Source organism: Thunnus albacares, chromosome 8 (assembly GCF_914725855.1).
Source record: "Thunnus albacares chromosome 8, fThuAlb1.1, whole genome shotgun sequence".
Lineage (NCBI taxonomy): Eukaryota > Metazoa > Chordata > Actinopteri > Scombriformes > Scombridae > Thunnus > Thunnus albacares.
The window spans coordinates 20688653-20703896 of record NC_058113.1 but is presented as its reverse complement, the minus strand read 5'-3'; the positions used below and the strand labels follow the sequence as shown (position 1 = coordinate 20703896).

At 39.3% G+C, this 15244-nt stretch overlaps 1 protein-coding gene across 1 annotated transcript; it reads right to left on the bottom strand.

Moving 5' to 3' along the window:
- Positions 1 to 4805: 4805 nt before the first annotated feature.
- On the bottom strand, positions 4806 to 10229 carry sbk3 (SH3 domain binding kinase family, member 3). The gene is made up of 4 exons (XM_044360353.1): positions 9835 to 10229; positions 7660 to 7807; positions 6954 to 7156; positions 4806 to 5930 (listed from the first exon to the last, which is right to left on the bottom strand). The coding sequence occupies exons 1-4, from the start codon at positions 9889 to 9891 to the stop codon at positions 5157 to 5159; spliced, it is 1182 nt and encodes a 393-aa protein (XP_044216288.1). The 5' UTR covers positions 9892 to 10229; the 3' UTR covers positions 4806 to 5156.
- Between the last annotated feature and the right edge of the window lie 5015 nt (positions 10230 to 15244).

Sequence of the window (15244 nt, the reverse complement as noted above, 5' to 3'; positions counted from 1 at the left end):
CCCTATTTTATGTGTTGCACATTCCTGAGCACAAACTATTTACATGTAACTTCTCTGTCACTACATGGTTTATTGCTAGAGGAATAAATTAATTCTTGCTTGGTTTATTTGGATTTTGGGGAATGTTTATCTTCTATTAGGGGGAAATTGTTGAAACAAAAAGATTAAATGTATTCAGGGAGATGATGTCTGTCATAACAGTCTGATTTTTAGCTTCTTTATTTATTCTTTATTTAATCCTGTGAGTGATTTTGGAAAAGCCACATTTCAATATTGTACATTAACAGAGGATGCCCTCCATAAAGTAAAGCAAGCTTAGAATTGCACAAGTAAATCTTTATACAAATGTATTTGCTCAGATGACCTATTTGAAATAAAAATAGTGTCACTACATAGATGCCAAGAAAGTTTGTGATCTATGATGAAGTCAAGTTACTAATTCTCTGTCATCAGCTCGGTGAGACCAACTTTGACATTTTATGCATAAAAATGTGTCCAGTTTGTCAAAAAAGATAATAGATGTGGCACAGTTTCCTGCAAAATGACAACTTTGATCAGCAGTAGTTGCACTTAATTCAGTGATAAAATAAGTAATAGGAGTTTAAGGAATTTTAACATTTTTTTGTGGACAATTTATGTTTGTATGTTAAATATCTGTCATCCCTAAACCGCAATTTCTCAATTACCAGTTTACATAAGTTACCTTTCAAGTATTCCAAGATCCCAAAAGATGCTTTTCATTGGGACTGTTATAGCTACATTGGAAGGGAAACTTGATGCTGCATTGCCTCCCCTGGGCTTGACTAATATAAATATTGCTACACATACCCCTGAAGTCACAGACAACAAAACTCTCACTGGCTCCCACCCCATAGGCCCTAGTTGGTTCAAGAGAGAGACACTCATCATCCCCTTGACATATCGGGGCTACACGTACTGCAGGGTGAGTGCCTGCGGGGTGGCCCTAACAAGGTCGACTGGGGGAGGCTGATGACAGCTTGACAGATGGAGGCAGTGTAAGCAAAAGAGAGGAGAAGAGGAGCCAAGAGCGACGGTCAATCCTGTGAACACATCATCCTGCCACTCTGCCCATGCTGCTTCAACGTGAGAGCAACAGGGAGCTGGGAGAGGCTAAAGATGAAGAAATACAAGGAAGACAAGAAAGTAGTCAGGTGTTGGGGGAGCCAGAAAGCAATGCAGAATGGCAAACATGCCAGATAGTAAACACATGATAATCTCTTGACTTGTTTATTAGTTGGATGGCATTGCATGTAGCATGCCAGGTCTGCAATACATACTCGCTCACTGACCTCCTTTTCACCCCAGTACGCTCCTCTGATGTCTCCCCGTCTCTGCACTTCAACCAGCTGATACATTTTTCATCGTTGCTGTGTTTTCTCTGCATGAAAACAAACACGCGCACACACTCAGGGGAGCACCTGAACTCTCCCACTAACACATTGCAATTCTCAGTAACTGTTCATTCATAACTTATAAACTAGATCCAGCGTTGCCCATCAGTGCCTCTCAGTGTGCAAAAGCGATAATTCGAGGCTCTCTTACTGAACCAGTATCATCGCTCTCGATCCTGCTAAAACGATTAAAGTCGCTGAACGTTAACAAGGGTGGACGCAGAGAAAGTTTGGAGTGTAAGTGAAATATTAGGCCATGATGACCCGAGTGGTTTTCTTCACTGCGGGGATACATTTCAGACACTGAAATCTTTATTTGCTCCACTCCAGCCATCAATCTGGCTCTTATATCGGTGTGTGTTTTTCCAGACATCATTCTTGCAACATGTGACATCTTTTATCAGATATCTGTCGAAATATCGGTTACATCTAATATAGGTTTCCACCCCATTTTCGTCATACCCTCTCTGTTTATGGTAAAAGATAAACATTAGTTTAAAAAAACACAAGAAACTTGCTTCAAAAGCTAGAAACAAGGTAATGTGATGTGAGATATAAGATATAAAATAAGATGCTTTATAGACAGTGAATGTGACACCGTGTAGACCCTCATAATATTTTATACTTTGGTGAGCATCATGAAACTGGAATCTTCCTGATGTTGCAAATCTAAATCGAGGTTGTGGTTTTCTTGATTGGACAGTATGTCTTCCATTTTCACAAGCGTCTGAAAGGGACTGTTGTGACCTAGATATACCTACATGAGTTGAAGTAATCTCTGTGACATTTTATTTGTATTTTAGTCAGGACAGCAGTCCGCATGTAAAGCTGTCATCGTTTCCCCTGTTTTCATCATCCCTGCTATCTGTCCTCACGGACTTTGGATTTGCACCTCGATCAGCATCTTTGTGTTGGCACTCCATTGTTTCTGTGTACCGTGCCATGTGTTTCCATTTGTCAGACTGTGTTCCTCCATTAACTCCCCACCCTGCTGTCACATGAGCCTTGTTCCTCTGTTCCCAGAAAACAACGCATCCCAGACAGCCGTATCTAAAGGAGATATCAAGTGTTTTAATGTAAACGTACTATGAGACACAGCTAAAGCAGTTCTTGGTTCACATTGGCGGTGTCTTGAGAAGAGAGAAGTCCAAAAAGGGAGGGCATAAATGCCGCCAAGAGTGACGGGTGCACAAAGTAGATGTGACCATAGAAGCAAAGATGAAAGGAAACCACAGGGTGGCATGAGAGGAGAAACACAAGGCAGAAGTAATCAGCAAGAGATAAAAAGAGAGCAGAAACGAGGGAGTTAACAGGCGAGATGGGTCACAGTGTTCCATTAGATTGTGCTTTTACAGGCTTGTGGTCGCCAAGGCAGCCTGACTTTTGCATTTGAAGGGCTGTGGGGTGCAGATAGTCAGAGGGAGGTGATGATGTGTATGGTGTGTAAATAGATGGGGTTGAGGTCTATTTATAAATCCATCTGGAGTGGCCCTTAGCAGGGGTTAGCACAAGCCCTACTGGCATACACACTGCACATTAGCAGCTTGCTACCAACAGGGATCCACTCCAATTTGAAACTGTAATATTTTGCACGCTGTTATGTAAAAGTTAAAGTTGCAAAGTTAAATTCCTGCCATGCATTGCATTTAGTGATTGCAGCAGAAGTGAACAGAGCTGGGAAGAAAGTTTTTGTACTATTTTAGACTTTTAGACTTCCAAGGCCTTTGCCTCTGCAGTAGCAGACAGCTGGTATCATCATAGCATGATTCAGTATTGGCCTAAGTGTACAAAGTGGCCATTAGCAATACCAAAGCATACTTTTGAGGGCACCGTAACTGGAGTGCAGGTAATTTTTCAACTAGTAATTGCCCTCTGTGACAGATGTAGGACAGGAGTCCCCATGAACAGTATGGAGGTCAACCTGCCATCTGTGTATATTTCACGTGAGCTTTGTTTTACTGTCAACACATGAGTCCGTCATGTATCCTAGTACAGTATATTATAATGACAAAAAAGCAATTTTAGCTTCAAAATAATGTATACAGAAAGTGAGAATGAATATCATGTCTTTCCTACTGCAGGTTGTATGCCTGAGGTCTGTATCAATGAAACTTGGAAGAGATCACACTGGTGTCACTATCAGGTTGTATTGTTCAGTCCAATTTTAGATGTACTTCTTCTGTTCAACAACACCTGTTGCTTCACTACGTCAGAGATGTCACTGCTCCACATAGGTGCTCTTCTTCAGGTTTATTATGAAGGCCTCACAAGTTGTTGATGATATTTCTCAAGTTTTTTATTCTTTATATATCACTAACAAGTAATTATATTGCAAAATATGAAAAAAGGGGTTGCAAGGTTGTGAGCTCTGTTGATACATAACTGAAACATAGACTGTCATCAAAACACAGTAAAACGTGCCAAAAGTTGGGGAGCCCAGTGTTCATGATAAATGATGTTTTGTCTATCATTAGGCCCTGCAGCGGGCTCCATTCCAACGTCAGGGATCAAAGTTTTTGGGAGGAGTCCTTAACACTTACATACTGTTCAGGTCAAATTTGGCCTAATTTGACATTTGAGAGCAATAAAAACACTTTTGGCACAAAAAATGAAATATTTCAACATAAAATAAAAATTTGTACACTGTTTAAGGTGACAGAGAATAGTGTTAAATAGTTGGAAACCCAAAGAATACACATTCTCTGCTCTCTGAAAGCGTCATTAAGGATTAATCACTGATTTATTAATGACTGATAAGGTATGAATAAAAATAGATTTGTAGTTCAGAAATTTGGTACAGAGAGAACATCAATGATTTAAATGTGGCTTTTCCAACCTGGCAACCAAATTTAATGTAATATGTCGACAAGTCATCCAAATTAAATGACCACATAGGTTGTTTGTACCTGCACTGCAGAACCACCCATTGGAGCGTAATATGCTGATTTCCGAAAGATCCGAAAGATCATGATTTGCCTTAAAATATTCACTTGAACCGGGGTCACTACTTCCTTGAAGTAAGTCAACTGTCTTCGTCATGGCAACAGTTAACACCATGCTACAACTCACAGTTGGAAATGGGAAGCAAACAGCGGTCTCCTGCAGCTAAAGTCCACTTTTTCTATGTATCTAGACATCCACCCAAGCCACCTCCTCCTAATGAAGAAGTTACCTTATATAGACGTCATCTTAACTACGTCACTTCTCCGGGTCATAATTATAACGGCTGTTAGATGGAGTCTGTCACTCAAACGTAACTATAGGTTTTTTTGGGAGACTGAATATACACCCTATAGGGTCGTTTTTCTTGGGAGGACAGACTCCAGTTACAATAGGAGTGGAGTTGTCCTCACAATACAGCGTTTTGTGTGTTTTCAGAGATCCATCTCCAGATTTAATTTAATTACAAGAGCTTTATTTTATTAAGACAACAACTCCAATACAATTTTTTTTACAGGCATTGTAATACAACTCAAGCTTTCAGACATCAAACTTTTCTTGTTTTATCTAGACTCTTCTTATTAAGACACACATATACATACTGGAATTTATACAACAATGGAAGTGATAACCCTAGTAAGAATATTTACAAAAATATTAAAAATACAGCACTTTGTACTGTATACATTCATATCTATAAGCATACATAAAAAAGATATTGCAGCTTTTTTTTCAACGTCAAACATTCATCGAAAAACTATCAAAACAATTCCATGAATATGAATAATTTTATACAGACAAAGTTTATCTCTCCCCCCTTCCTTCCCTCACCAGCTCCTCTCCTACTCCTCCTCCCTCTCTTATTTTTCTGGCCTCCTTCTCTGCCTCCTCTGCTTTCCTCTTCTCCTCTATCGCTGTCTCCATCAGCCATGGCCCTCCCAGGTAGCTCAGGATCTCCTCTGGGCTTCCACGCTGCTTGGGCTGCGGGTGGAGCAGCTCGCGGAAAAGAGTCATCACAAACGGGCTGAGGCCCTCAAACTGGGAAGGCGGAGGGTTGTCACTGTGGTTTGCCTTCATGATTGTGTAACTGTCAATGTCCTCCTCACCCCTCCACTCGCCTCCCCTGATCTTCTCCTCCTGGTCAAACCACTGCTTGTATCTTCTGTAGCCATGGTCATCATGGGTGCTCTCCTCCCAGGGGAAGCAGCCAGTTAATAGGCAGTAGATGAGTACACCAAGGGCCCAGCTGTCAATAGAGGGCTCCACTGTTATCCAAAGGTCTTCCATCTCCTCCTCAGTTCCTTCACACTCCCTCCTCTCCCTCACCTTCTGAGCCTCCTTGGCAGGCTCCACCTCGGGAGTACAGAAGGGCGAGTCATACCAGACGCCGCGAACGGTGTAGCCGATGGCCCGGGTGAGACCAAAGTCACCCAGCTTGACCCAGCGACAGGAACTGTCACACAGGAAGATATTCTCAGGTTTAATGTCACGGTGCACGAAGCCCAGAGAGTGGAGGTGCATAACAGCACCGCTCAGTTGGGACATCACCCTCTGGACACATTCTTCATCCACCCCGTCCTAAAACAGAGACAGAAAACATACTCTTTATAACTTAACATTTCAGATTATATGAGAGGTGTCATTTAGGTGAAGTCTGGTTAGAACACCACATCATTGGTGTAAGACAAACTAAATCTGCGTCACCAAAGTGGTTTGTGACGCTCTTGGAAACCCCTGCTTTACTTCACATGCTTCCCTCTTCAGTCAGTGAGCAGGGTGCCCTTGTTCTTATCAGCCCTCTTAATGTTACTGGCAGTGACAAAATACAGAAGAGGGAGAGCTGAAAGCCTTTATGAAACAAGTTTTTACTGACATAAATGAGAACTAAAAAGGGCAGGGTCAGCAGTTACATTTTCCATGAAATTCCCTTTGAGAAAGCAACAGTACAGACATATAGTATGGTCTAATGGAAAATTGCATCTGATTCTCTCTGTCATGCAGATCAGCCTACAACTGTGTCTACTTAAAATTACGCTTATATAACTTAGTTCTTATTTGTTTTGTCACAGGCATAACTTTTTCTAGTACAAAAGTGCTTAAAGTAAACACTTCCCATCTCCTGCTTCAAGTCACTTTTTAAATATAAAACCAAGACCACAATCTTTTTCCAATTATAAACAAGTTTAATCATGCTTCAGTTGCTACGAGTGGATATTGTATTGCAGCGGATATTGTAGGTAAAACAAATGACAGACATTGTCAGTAAATGTTCTGCAGATATGTTTAGTATCATAAACTATCATAATGTTTCCTCATTTGTTTCTTTCAAAACATATTTACTGTGGCAAACTAGTAGGATATAAACATAATGCCTGGGAGACAAGGTTGCAGCTTCTAACAAGTAATTAATAACAAATATTGCAATTAATATTACAACCTAAAGTTAATCTCTAACAGTAACAGAGCACATGCAAGCTTTTCTTCTGCTGAAACTAGAGGAAACATCCTCTGCACTTCATTTTGCAAGCAAAAGTTCATCAGGCTGGATAATTCAATCATTAAAATGTTAAAATGTTAATGACACACATCACCCAAACTGACCTCTGACACTATTACGTTGTAGAGGTCACCATAGAGACCAGCTTGCTGGGCAAAGACATAGTAGGTAGGTGTGGAAAAGAAGATGCCAAGCGCCCGTGTCAGAGAAGGATGGGTGCAGTAAGAAAGGGAGAGATTGTATTCACGCAGGAAAGAGGTGAGAGAGGTAGACTCACGAGGGAAGAACTTCAGAGCCATCGGGGTTCCTACGAGAAATTAAGCAAGACAACTTGTTGAATTCTGAAATATTTCATTAGCTTTAGCTTTGAATCGTGTCAAAAAACTGTCATCATGGAAGGAATGAGTGTACTATCCATCACTAACACTGTGAACAAATATAACTTCCCCTTTGGGGCGACTGCATTACACAGCTACACCACAGTTGCAGCAACTCTATCCCAAAGAATGTACCAAAGCACTTCATTACAGCCACAGAAGTGCAAAAGGTTAAGTGAACACTCTCAAAAGACAGATCTGTTCTCACATAACTGTAGTACTGAGCCAACACATGTGTACTTTCTTCGTTAGAGAAAAACCTGAGTGTGAAACCTGAGAGATAAATGTACTGCAGTGGAGATATACCATTTCACTGATTTCACATTAGGCAGTAGGAGTTCAATTAGAAATACAAGCATTAGGAAATTTGATTTAAATAGAAGTATAACCAGCTCAAACTGCCATGACCTTTAACCTTAAGTCTTGCACTAACCTCTCTTTCTATGTACGGCCAACATGACCTTTCCATAGGATCCTTCTCCCAGGAGTTTTACCACCTGGAAGTGGTTGGAGACCTTCAGGGTCGACATGGACTGCGCCGACAGGTAACACAGCTCGTCAAGTTCCTGACCTGCTGCAGCCTGTTGGATACACACACACGCATACACAAATCAATATTAAATGTCATTGCATGATCCCTGCAGTCAGATGATGATTTGTTCAGTGGCGTCAAGAGAAAGAAGATCCACAGCTTGACTGGCATGTGTTGATGTTAATGATAGATAACTTCAGAGAATGAAGTTTGAATCGGAGGCTGTGTATGCTGGCGTGTTACCTGAACCTGCTACGCGGCTCATTGCGAAACAAAAACTCTGCAACTTAAAATCACATATATCTCATTCCTTGCTATAGAAATGTGCTAAAACCATTCTCATGAGTTGCAAGGGGTTTTCATTGTGTTATAAAAGGAGGGAAAACACTTTTGCATATTTATTCTTATTAAGAGTTGAAGGAACTGGTGCTATCCCAGCATGCATTTGACTGGTGGAAACTGGTGGAACATATTGTGTTAAGTTCCGCTGATCTGGCATGATCTCCAGTGTCCTATAGACAGGATAAACTTCAGACATCAATACAATGTCTTATCAGGGCGATCAGAACATTTGGTGCTGTCACTCAGCTTCCATCGTCATTCTATGTTTCATGAAGTCACATCCATGATGACATCCTTAGAAGAAGATCCTCTACCACATGTCCCAGCAAATTAGGAAGGGTGTGTACGGTTACGACACACAGCTTAACACAAAAAATAAACGTATTTTTACTTTTGACCTTCCACATGTACACTTGCGTAACTGACCTTAGAGGGCAATCAATTTTGCTTTTGATCGAATTAGCCTTGGTTCTACCCTGCAAACACATTTTTGGTGGTTACTGGTTAGTTTACGAACATTAAACTAATCTTGATGTGATTTTCCAATCACTAATAAATCTCAGGTGGTGATAAGAGATGAAATGGTCCCATTTTACAATTAAGATTTATATTAGGAGATTACCTGAAAGCCAAAAAAGATAAGCAGTGCAGAAAATGAATGGATCTTATGAGTTATGAGTTGCTCTTTGACAAACAAATGAATCTGATGTGCAACCAAAAATAAGACTGCAAGTTTCATCTGGTCAGAGTGTTCTGCTTGGCACAGATATTAACAAGACAGCTCTATTTTAATAAGGGCAGATGACCACCTGTTTCAAGATCAATGGTGTACGGACTGATGTTGCTCTATCGGTGCACCAACAGCCTCCAGTTTGTATCTCCAACTTTTACTGCATTTGAGACAATTACCAAATGCAGAGAAAGTCAAATTGGAGATATTGTGTTGTGTCAACTCATATTAAAGGATAATCACATTAAAAAGGTGTCTATGTTAAATCATTTATGCCATTTCAGGGTTTAGAACTGAAAGCACATGCAGTGTTAAATTTCTGTATTCAAATCTCAGTTTGGTATCGTTTACAGAGCAGTTAACACATCTTATGTTTGTCATATTATGACATTCTTCAGCTGCTCCTCATTCCGCCACTGCCAAATTGCAGTGAATGTAAATTATTACATTTTGCAAATTGCTTGCAAATGGCTTTTATCCAGGTCATGGTTGAACAGATGATAAATGATAAACAGATGATAAATCTTCACAGATGCATCTAAAACATTTGCAGCAAGAGCATCCTGATATTTACATGTCCTTGTAAGCAGGAGGCGATTATTAATTAAACCCCTTAGATAATGGCCTCTTGGCAGAGCAGCAAGAGATCTGAGATTCAAAAAGTCTCTATGATTTAACCGAGGGCTCTGCACAAGCTAACATAATTAACAACTTTGAAGTCCAGCGAGAGCTCAACGTTACAAGCTGAAAATCCTTCAGAGACATTGTCTATCAAACCTTTGCAGCCTTGAAGCCATGCCTGCATGTCATCTCATCATATACCTGTAGCTGCAAAAACACACACCCGACCATCTGGACAAACGGCATATAATTACAGTTGTGTGTGTTTTGCAGTTTGTCTGTTTTGTGTTTTTGCACAATATAATAATTTCATGAATATTTCTAAACCCAGCAGGCTGTCATTTAAGTATTTATGTTGGATTTTTATAAAGTCCAGTACTTACTGTCATTTTCTGTTCAGTTGATTGATCTCTGTTCACTTTGTGTCGACTTTCCAGCATCTAAAGAAAAAGACCTCCTAACAAGCTGCTCTCGCTGCAACTAGCTACTGTCCAATGCTGGAGATCTGCTGCTGTTTGTCCTCGACCAGACTGATAATGAAACTGGAATTGAAGCAGATATTTTTGCCTTTGCTCCTTGCTCCCATGCAGTAGCACAGCAGCTTTATAGATGGAGGCTCATAGATGTTTACTGGAGACCTGGATATTGACTGTGTGCTTCTCCCCAGGAGACCCACACACTGCTCTCTCTCTCTCTCTCTCTTTTCCTACTCTTGTGCCAACTCTCTCTCTCTCTGCCTCTTGCCTGTTATGCCTGCAAATACGCGTGAACCAGCAACAAGGTATTTCAAACCTCTCTCTCTCTCTGCCCTTGTGTGCACGTCCCCCCCTCCCTCCCCCACTATACAGCAGTGTTAATGTCCCACTGTTAAATCTGTCATTCAGCCAGACCAGATTAACCCATCGCTCTCCTTCCTCCCCTCTCCTCAACTGTCATTCAGTTTCTACCCAAATACGCCCCCCTCTCCTCCCATATCTCTCTCACTTTCTCACCCTCTCAGTCAGTCTGAGTCAGTGAATTCCCCCCACAGTGTAGGATTCCTCATCTAATCAACAGGTATGCTGGAATGATCGGAATAGGCCAACGAGTTGTATCCGTGATCCCTGCATCTTACTGGGATTACAGGATACAGTCAAGTGTGCAACTTGTGGACCCTTTTATTGACCAGTATCATTGTCCGCTCTCCCTGTATTGCATTCCTGTCAGGAGCCACAACAATGTATGTAATACATGAGATTTATTTCACCTCCCATGACACGTTTAACTTCTTGACTCAGTTAATCTCCCTCTTTTTTTATCACCATCAACAACAACGTTTTCCCACTCATCTTACTCTTGTCATAAAATCCATCTCCCTTTATCTCTTTCCAAATGCATATTATTTCCTATCATCACAGACTGACATGGCTAACAGCTGAAAACTTTGCCTTAAACAGCTTCATTCTGTACCTTGCTGTCTACATGCCAGCATTGTTTCCTACCCAGTGCCAACTGCAGGTCAGACCTCATCTCCAGATCCCTCGACACCCTCCTCCTCTTTCTGTCTACTCAGATAGATTTCCCTTGGTACTACATACTACAGGACTATTAATGCAACTGGCTCAATGGCTGTGTTATGTAACACAAACACTCGCTGCTATCACAACGGCCAATCCCCCGCTCAAGTTACTACCACTGCTGTGTTGCGACCGGTCAAGACCAACATGTACTTCCATGTTTGTACTTGCACCATAGGGTCCTTTGGCCCCTGCTGTGACAACCTTCGCCACTCCACCACCAAAACACAACTTTCATCACTTTTACTAAGAGGGTTTCTCTTTCATTCACAAATACAAAACACACACACACACACACACACGCACAATGCAGAGACAATGCACACAATTATATCCTACTGGTGTGCAGAGGCACATATGTAAAAGAACACATGCTCATGACATCTTTGCTGACAGTTCCTAGCAAGTTACATAACAAATGTCTTTGCTATTTGGTTACACTTCTGTATTTTGAGTGCTTTTGACCACCAAAAAGGGAAAATGCTTACACAAGAGATGGTCCTCTTTTCTAACTCTTGCTTCTAGATAGAGATATATACAAATCTGGTGTACAACAAACATGAGCAGACAGCAAGACTTTTATCATCTCTTTTAGCTCTTTTAAAAAAGAAACATGACAAAATATTTCATAACAGAGTGTCTTATTTGTTTACATTAACTAAATCTATTAGTGCTATTACCGTACACTTCCCCTAATGTTTCTATTCTGGTACGTGTTTTTGAGAATGGTGCAATGAATGAAGTAACACAGATTTAAAGAGAAGATTAAGCACTTCAACACAGCAACAGTTTGGAAAACTTGTCAGAGAGTTTAAACAATGTGAATTGTGCCAATAACATAACTTCTCATGTATTTCATAACATTCTGAATGAAAGTCGCCTCCAAATTACAACTTCAGCATAATTCTATGATGTACAGTGTAAAGGTATTGATGTAACCCACAGTCTCTCAGTGTTGTTGTAGATAATAGGATATATCACAGAAAGGCACACTCATGAATGAGGGAAAACTAAGACACAAGAAGCATTATGTGATGAGTGTTGTTTTAGTTTCAAGATAACGCAGAATGTTTGGACCAGACATGACTGCTGACTTAAAACTGTCTCAAGATGATGTTCTCATTCATTATTTAGCACCTTCTTACTGTTCTTCAAATATCTGAATCATATATTTAACTTAAAACTAATGAAGGTCATTAACATGCACAAACCAATAACAAAAAGTATCAGTATAACAGACATTAAGTAGTTTACCCAGAGATTTAGAAGCGTGAGTTGATGTAAGACTGGAAAACACTGACTTTGTGTTCTTAGAGTGACCTCGATGCTAACAATCCTGAGCTTGTTTAATTTTTAGAAGGATGTCAGTTGTTTGTGCAACTGTCACTTCTCAGGTCTGTTGAAGTACTTAATTTTGAAACACAGTCATGGTTTTGTAACGGGGTTTAGCGTGAAGGAAATATAGTGTCTCTGTGACATAACAGTGGAACAGCACCTGTCAAAATAGCTTTTATGCTTGTTATAATCTCCTGCTTTTTTCCCTTAGCTTTATGAGATTAGTGTTTCCACAGCAGTGCAGCAATGCATCACAGTTATATAGTTTGCTTGCTGCAATGTTTTCTTCTGTTTTCTTCAGCCCCCTCCTCCCTGAAGAGAAGGCAAAGATGAAAGGATTAAGAGATGAAGGATGAAAGGGGCGCTTGTAACACACATGCATGCCAGCTGTTACTGTGTCGTTCTGATCTACAGGGCTTATGTGTATTATTTATGGTTCCACAGACAGGCGACTTTGAATGAAGCTGCTCTGGTTTGAAGCAGAACTAATCCAATGGTGCCTCTCTGTGGACAGTGTGTGCTATTGCATTACTGAGGACAACACAGACTTTTTTTTCCATTTTTAAAATATTTTGTACCAAATTGCAACACCCTGTCTGTAAAATGTCCTAAAAATGAACCATTAAATAGCTGCAAATTTCTTAGAAAATTTCCAGGAAACTAGTATAAAGTTAAGAGACCTGTAAAAATAAAGCATTACAGTAAGTTACAGAATCAGGTTATAGCCTACATTATCTCACTCTCTCATCCCTATGATGTATTTGTATTGTTGTCTTCTCATCTGCCTCAAGAAGCTACAGTATTCTGCTCAGTGTTGGAAGAAGTACTCAGATCCTTTACTTAAGTAAAAGTATCAATACAGCAATGTAAAAATAATCCATTACAAGTAAAAGTCCTGCATGAAAAATCCTGCTTAAGTAAAAGTACATAAGTATTAGCAGCAAAATGTACTTAAAGTATTAAAGTAAAAGTCCTCATTTCATCCCTTTGACTGATATATTATTATATATGACATCATTAGATTATTAATACTGAAGCATTAGTGTGTAAGCAGCATGTTACTGTTGTAGCTGCTGGAGGTGGAGCTAGTTTCAACTACTTTATATACAGTTAGCTAGTTTAGTCCAGTGGTTCCCAACCTAGGGGTCGATCCCCTCCAAAGGGTCACCAGATAAATCTGAGGGGTCATGAGATGATTAATGGAAAAAAGAAGAAAAAACAATGATACACAAATCTGTTTTCAGTTTTTAGACTTTTTCTCTAATCTTTGATTTTTGGCGAAAGTACCTCAAAATTGTACAATACTTAAATAAATGTACTTAGTTACTTTCCATGTGGATGTAGCTATAAACCCAGTCAAGGTGTTTATTTGATCCCTGATAGGCCTGTGGAACTAGTATGCAAAAAATAACAAAAATAAATAAATCAACAGCTACAAACCATTAAATAAATACACAAGAGCATGAAAGAGGATTTGAAATCTTTCCTTACATGACAGTGACATTTGAACAATTAATTAATTTGGCCAAAAATCACACAGCTAGAGCTGTAACGATTAGTCGATTAATTGATTAGTTGCCAATTATTAAATTAATCCCCAACTATTTTGATAATTGATTAATTGTTTTGAGTCATTTTTTAAGAAAAATCATTTAAGAAAAACATATCAAAATTCTCTGATTTCAGCTTCTGAAATGTGAATATTTTCTGGTTTCTGTGACAGTAAACTGAATATCTTTGGGTTGTGGTTGGGTTGAGGATGTCACCTTACAATACAAACAACTTTAACCACCAGGGGCAATTTGCTTGGAGCAGCTTGTTGTACACACAACACAATAACATACAACAAACAAAAAAATAATACAAAATGCAGCCAAAGGACAAAAGGAATTCAAAAAACAAACAAAAGAAACATCCACAAATAAGATCAATAAACAATAATATATTTATTTATATAGCACTTATCAAAAACAAAGCTACAAAGTGCTCCACATAGAATCACATAAAAACACTGCTATAAAAGTGCTAAATGAGCAACATAAAAAGTCAGCCTGACAATAAATAAAATATTAAAACCCATAAAACAGAATAAAACAATCAGGTGAAGTCAGGGAAGGCGGAACGATAAAACCACTGACACATAAGTTTGATAGCCACAATAAAAAAGACAAGGCCAAACAGTGAAACTGTGATTAACATGTTTCACCATTTTCTAACATTTTATAGACCAAATAACAAATCCAGTAATTGAGAAAAATAAGTGACAGATTAATTGGATCTTAATTGCAGCCCTACACACAGCCAATCAAAAGTTATGTCTCTGTCCTTCCTTGGATGGCTATAAACATTAAAGTCCCCCTCCACTAAAGGAACTTCTTGTCCCTTTAGTTGAATGTTTGAGCTTCACTGTGCAGAATGATGTATCTGCAGATTTTGACACTAGAAGGCTGTTTTCATGTTCATCTGCTGAAAGTGGAAAGTTTCTCTGTGCTCAGTGCAAATCCGATTTAAAAGGCCGGGCATACAAGCATGATTAGTGACATCACAACTAGTTTTGAAGCCAATTCTGGTCTAATATTCAACTTAAACATGTGGAAACTTGAAGCCTCCCGTGCACAAACACTGAGAATGAACTTTACAGTGAAGTAGAAGACGTCTTGTGTCCAACAGTTACACTTATGAAATTAAATATATTTGCATATGTAATTTTAAGGATTTTAACAAGATAATTTAACTTTTTTTTGGTGGAAAAACCATATTATACACGAATTATTATTCGAAGTAGTATTTTAAAAACATCTTCAAGCATGTCTGGAGGGGATCTTTAATAATATGTTATTTTGTATATATTTGTATCTTTTATTTCTTAATTTTCATTGTTAAAAAGTTATATTAATTATTC

What these genes read in the sequence shown, in the direction of transcription:
- sbk3 (XM_044360353.1), bottom strand. Translation starts at nt 9,891, where the DNA reads ATGCTGGAAAGTCGACACAAAGTGAACAGAGATCAATCAACTGAACAG. An exon ending in CAACTGAACAGAAAATGACA is followed by an intron (nt 7,808 to 9,834) that starts GTAAGTACTGGA and finishes TGTATCCAACAG; the next exon opens with GCTGCAGCAGGTCAGGAACT. An exon ending in ACAACGTAATAGTGTCAGAG is followed by an intron (nt 5,931 to 6,953) that starts GTCAGTTTGGGT and finishes TCTCTGTTTTAG; the next exon opens with GACGGGGTGGATGAAGAATG.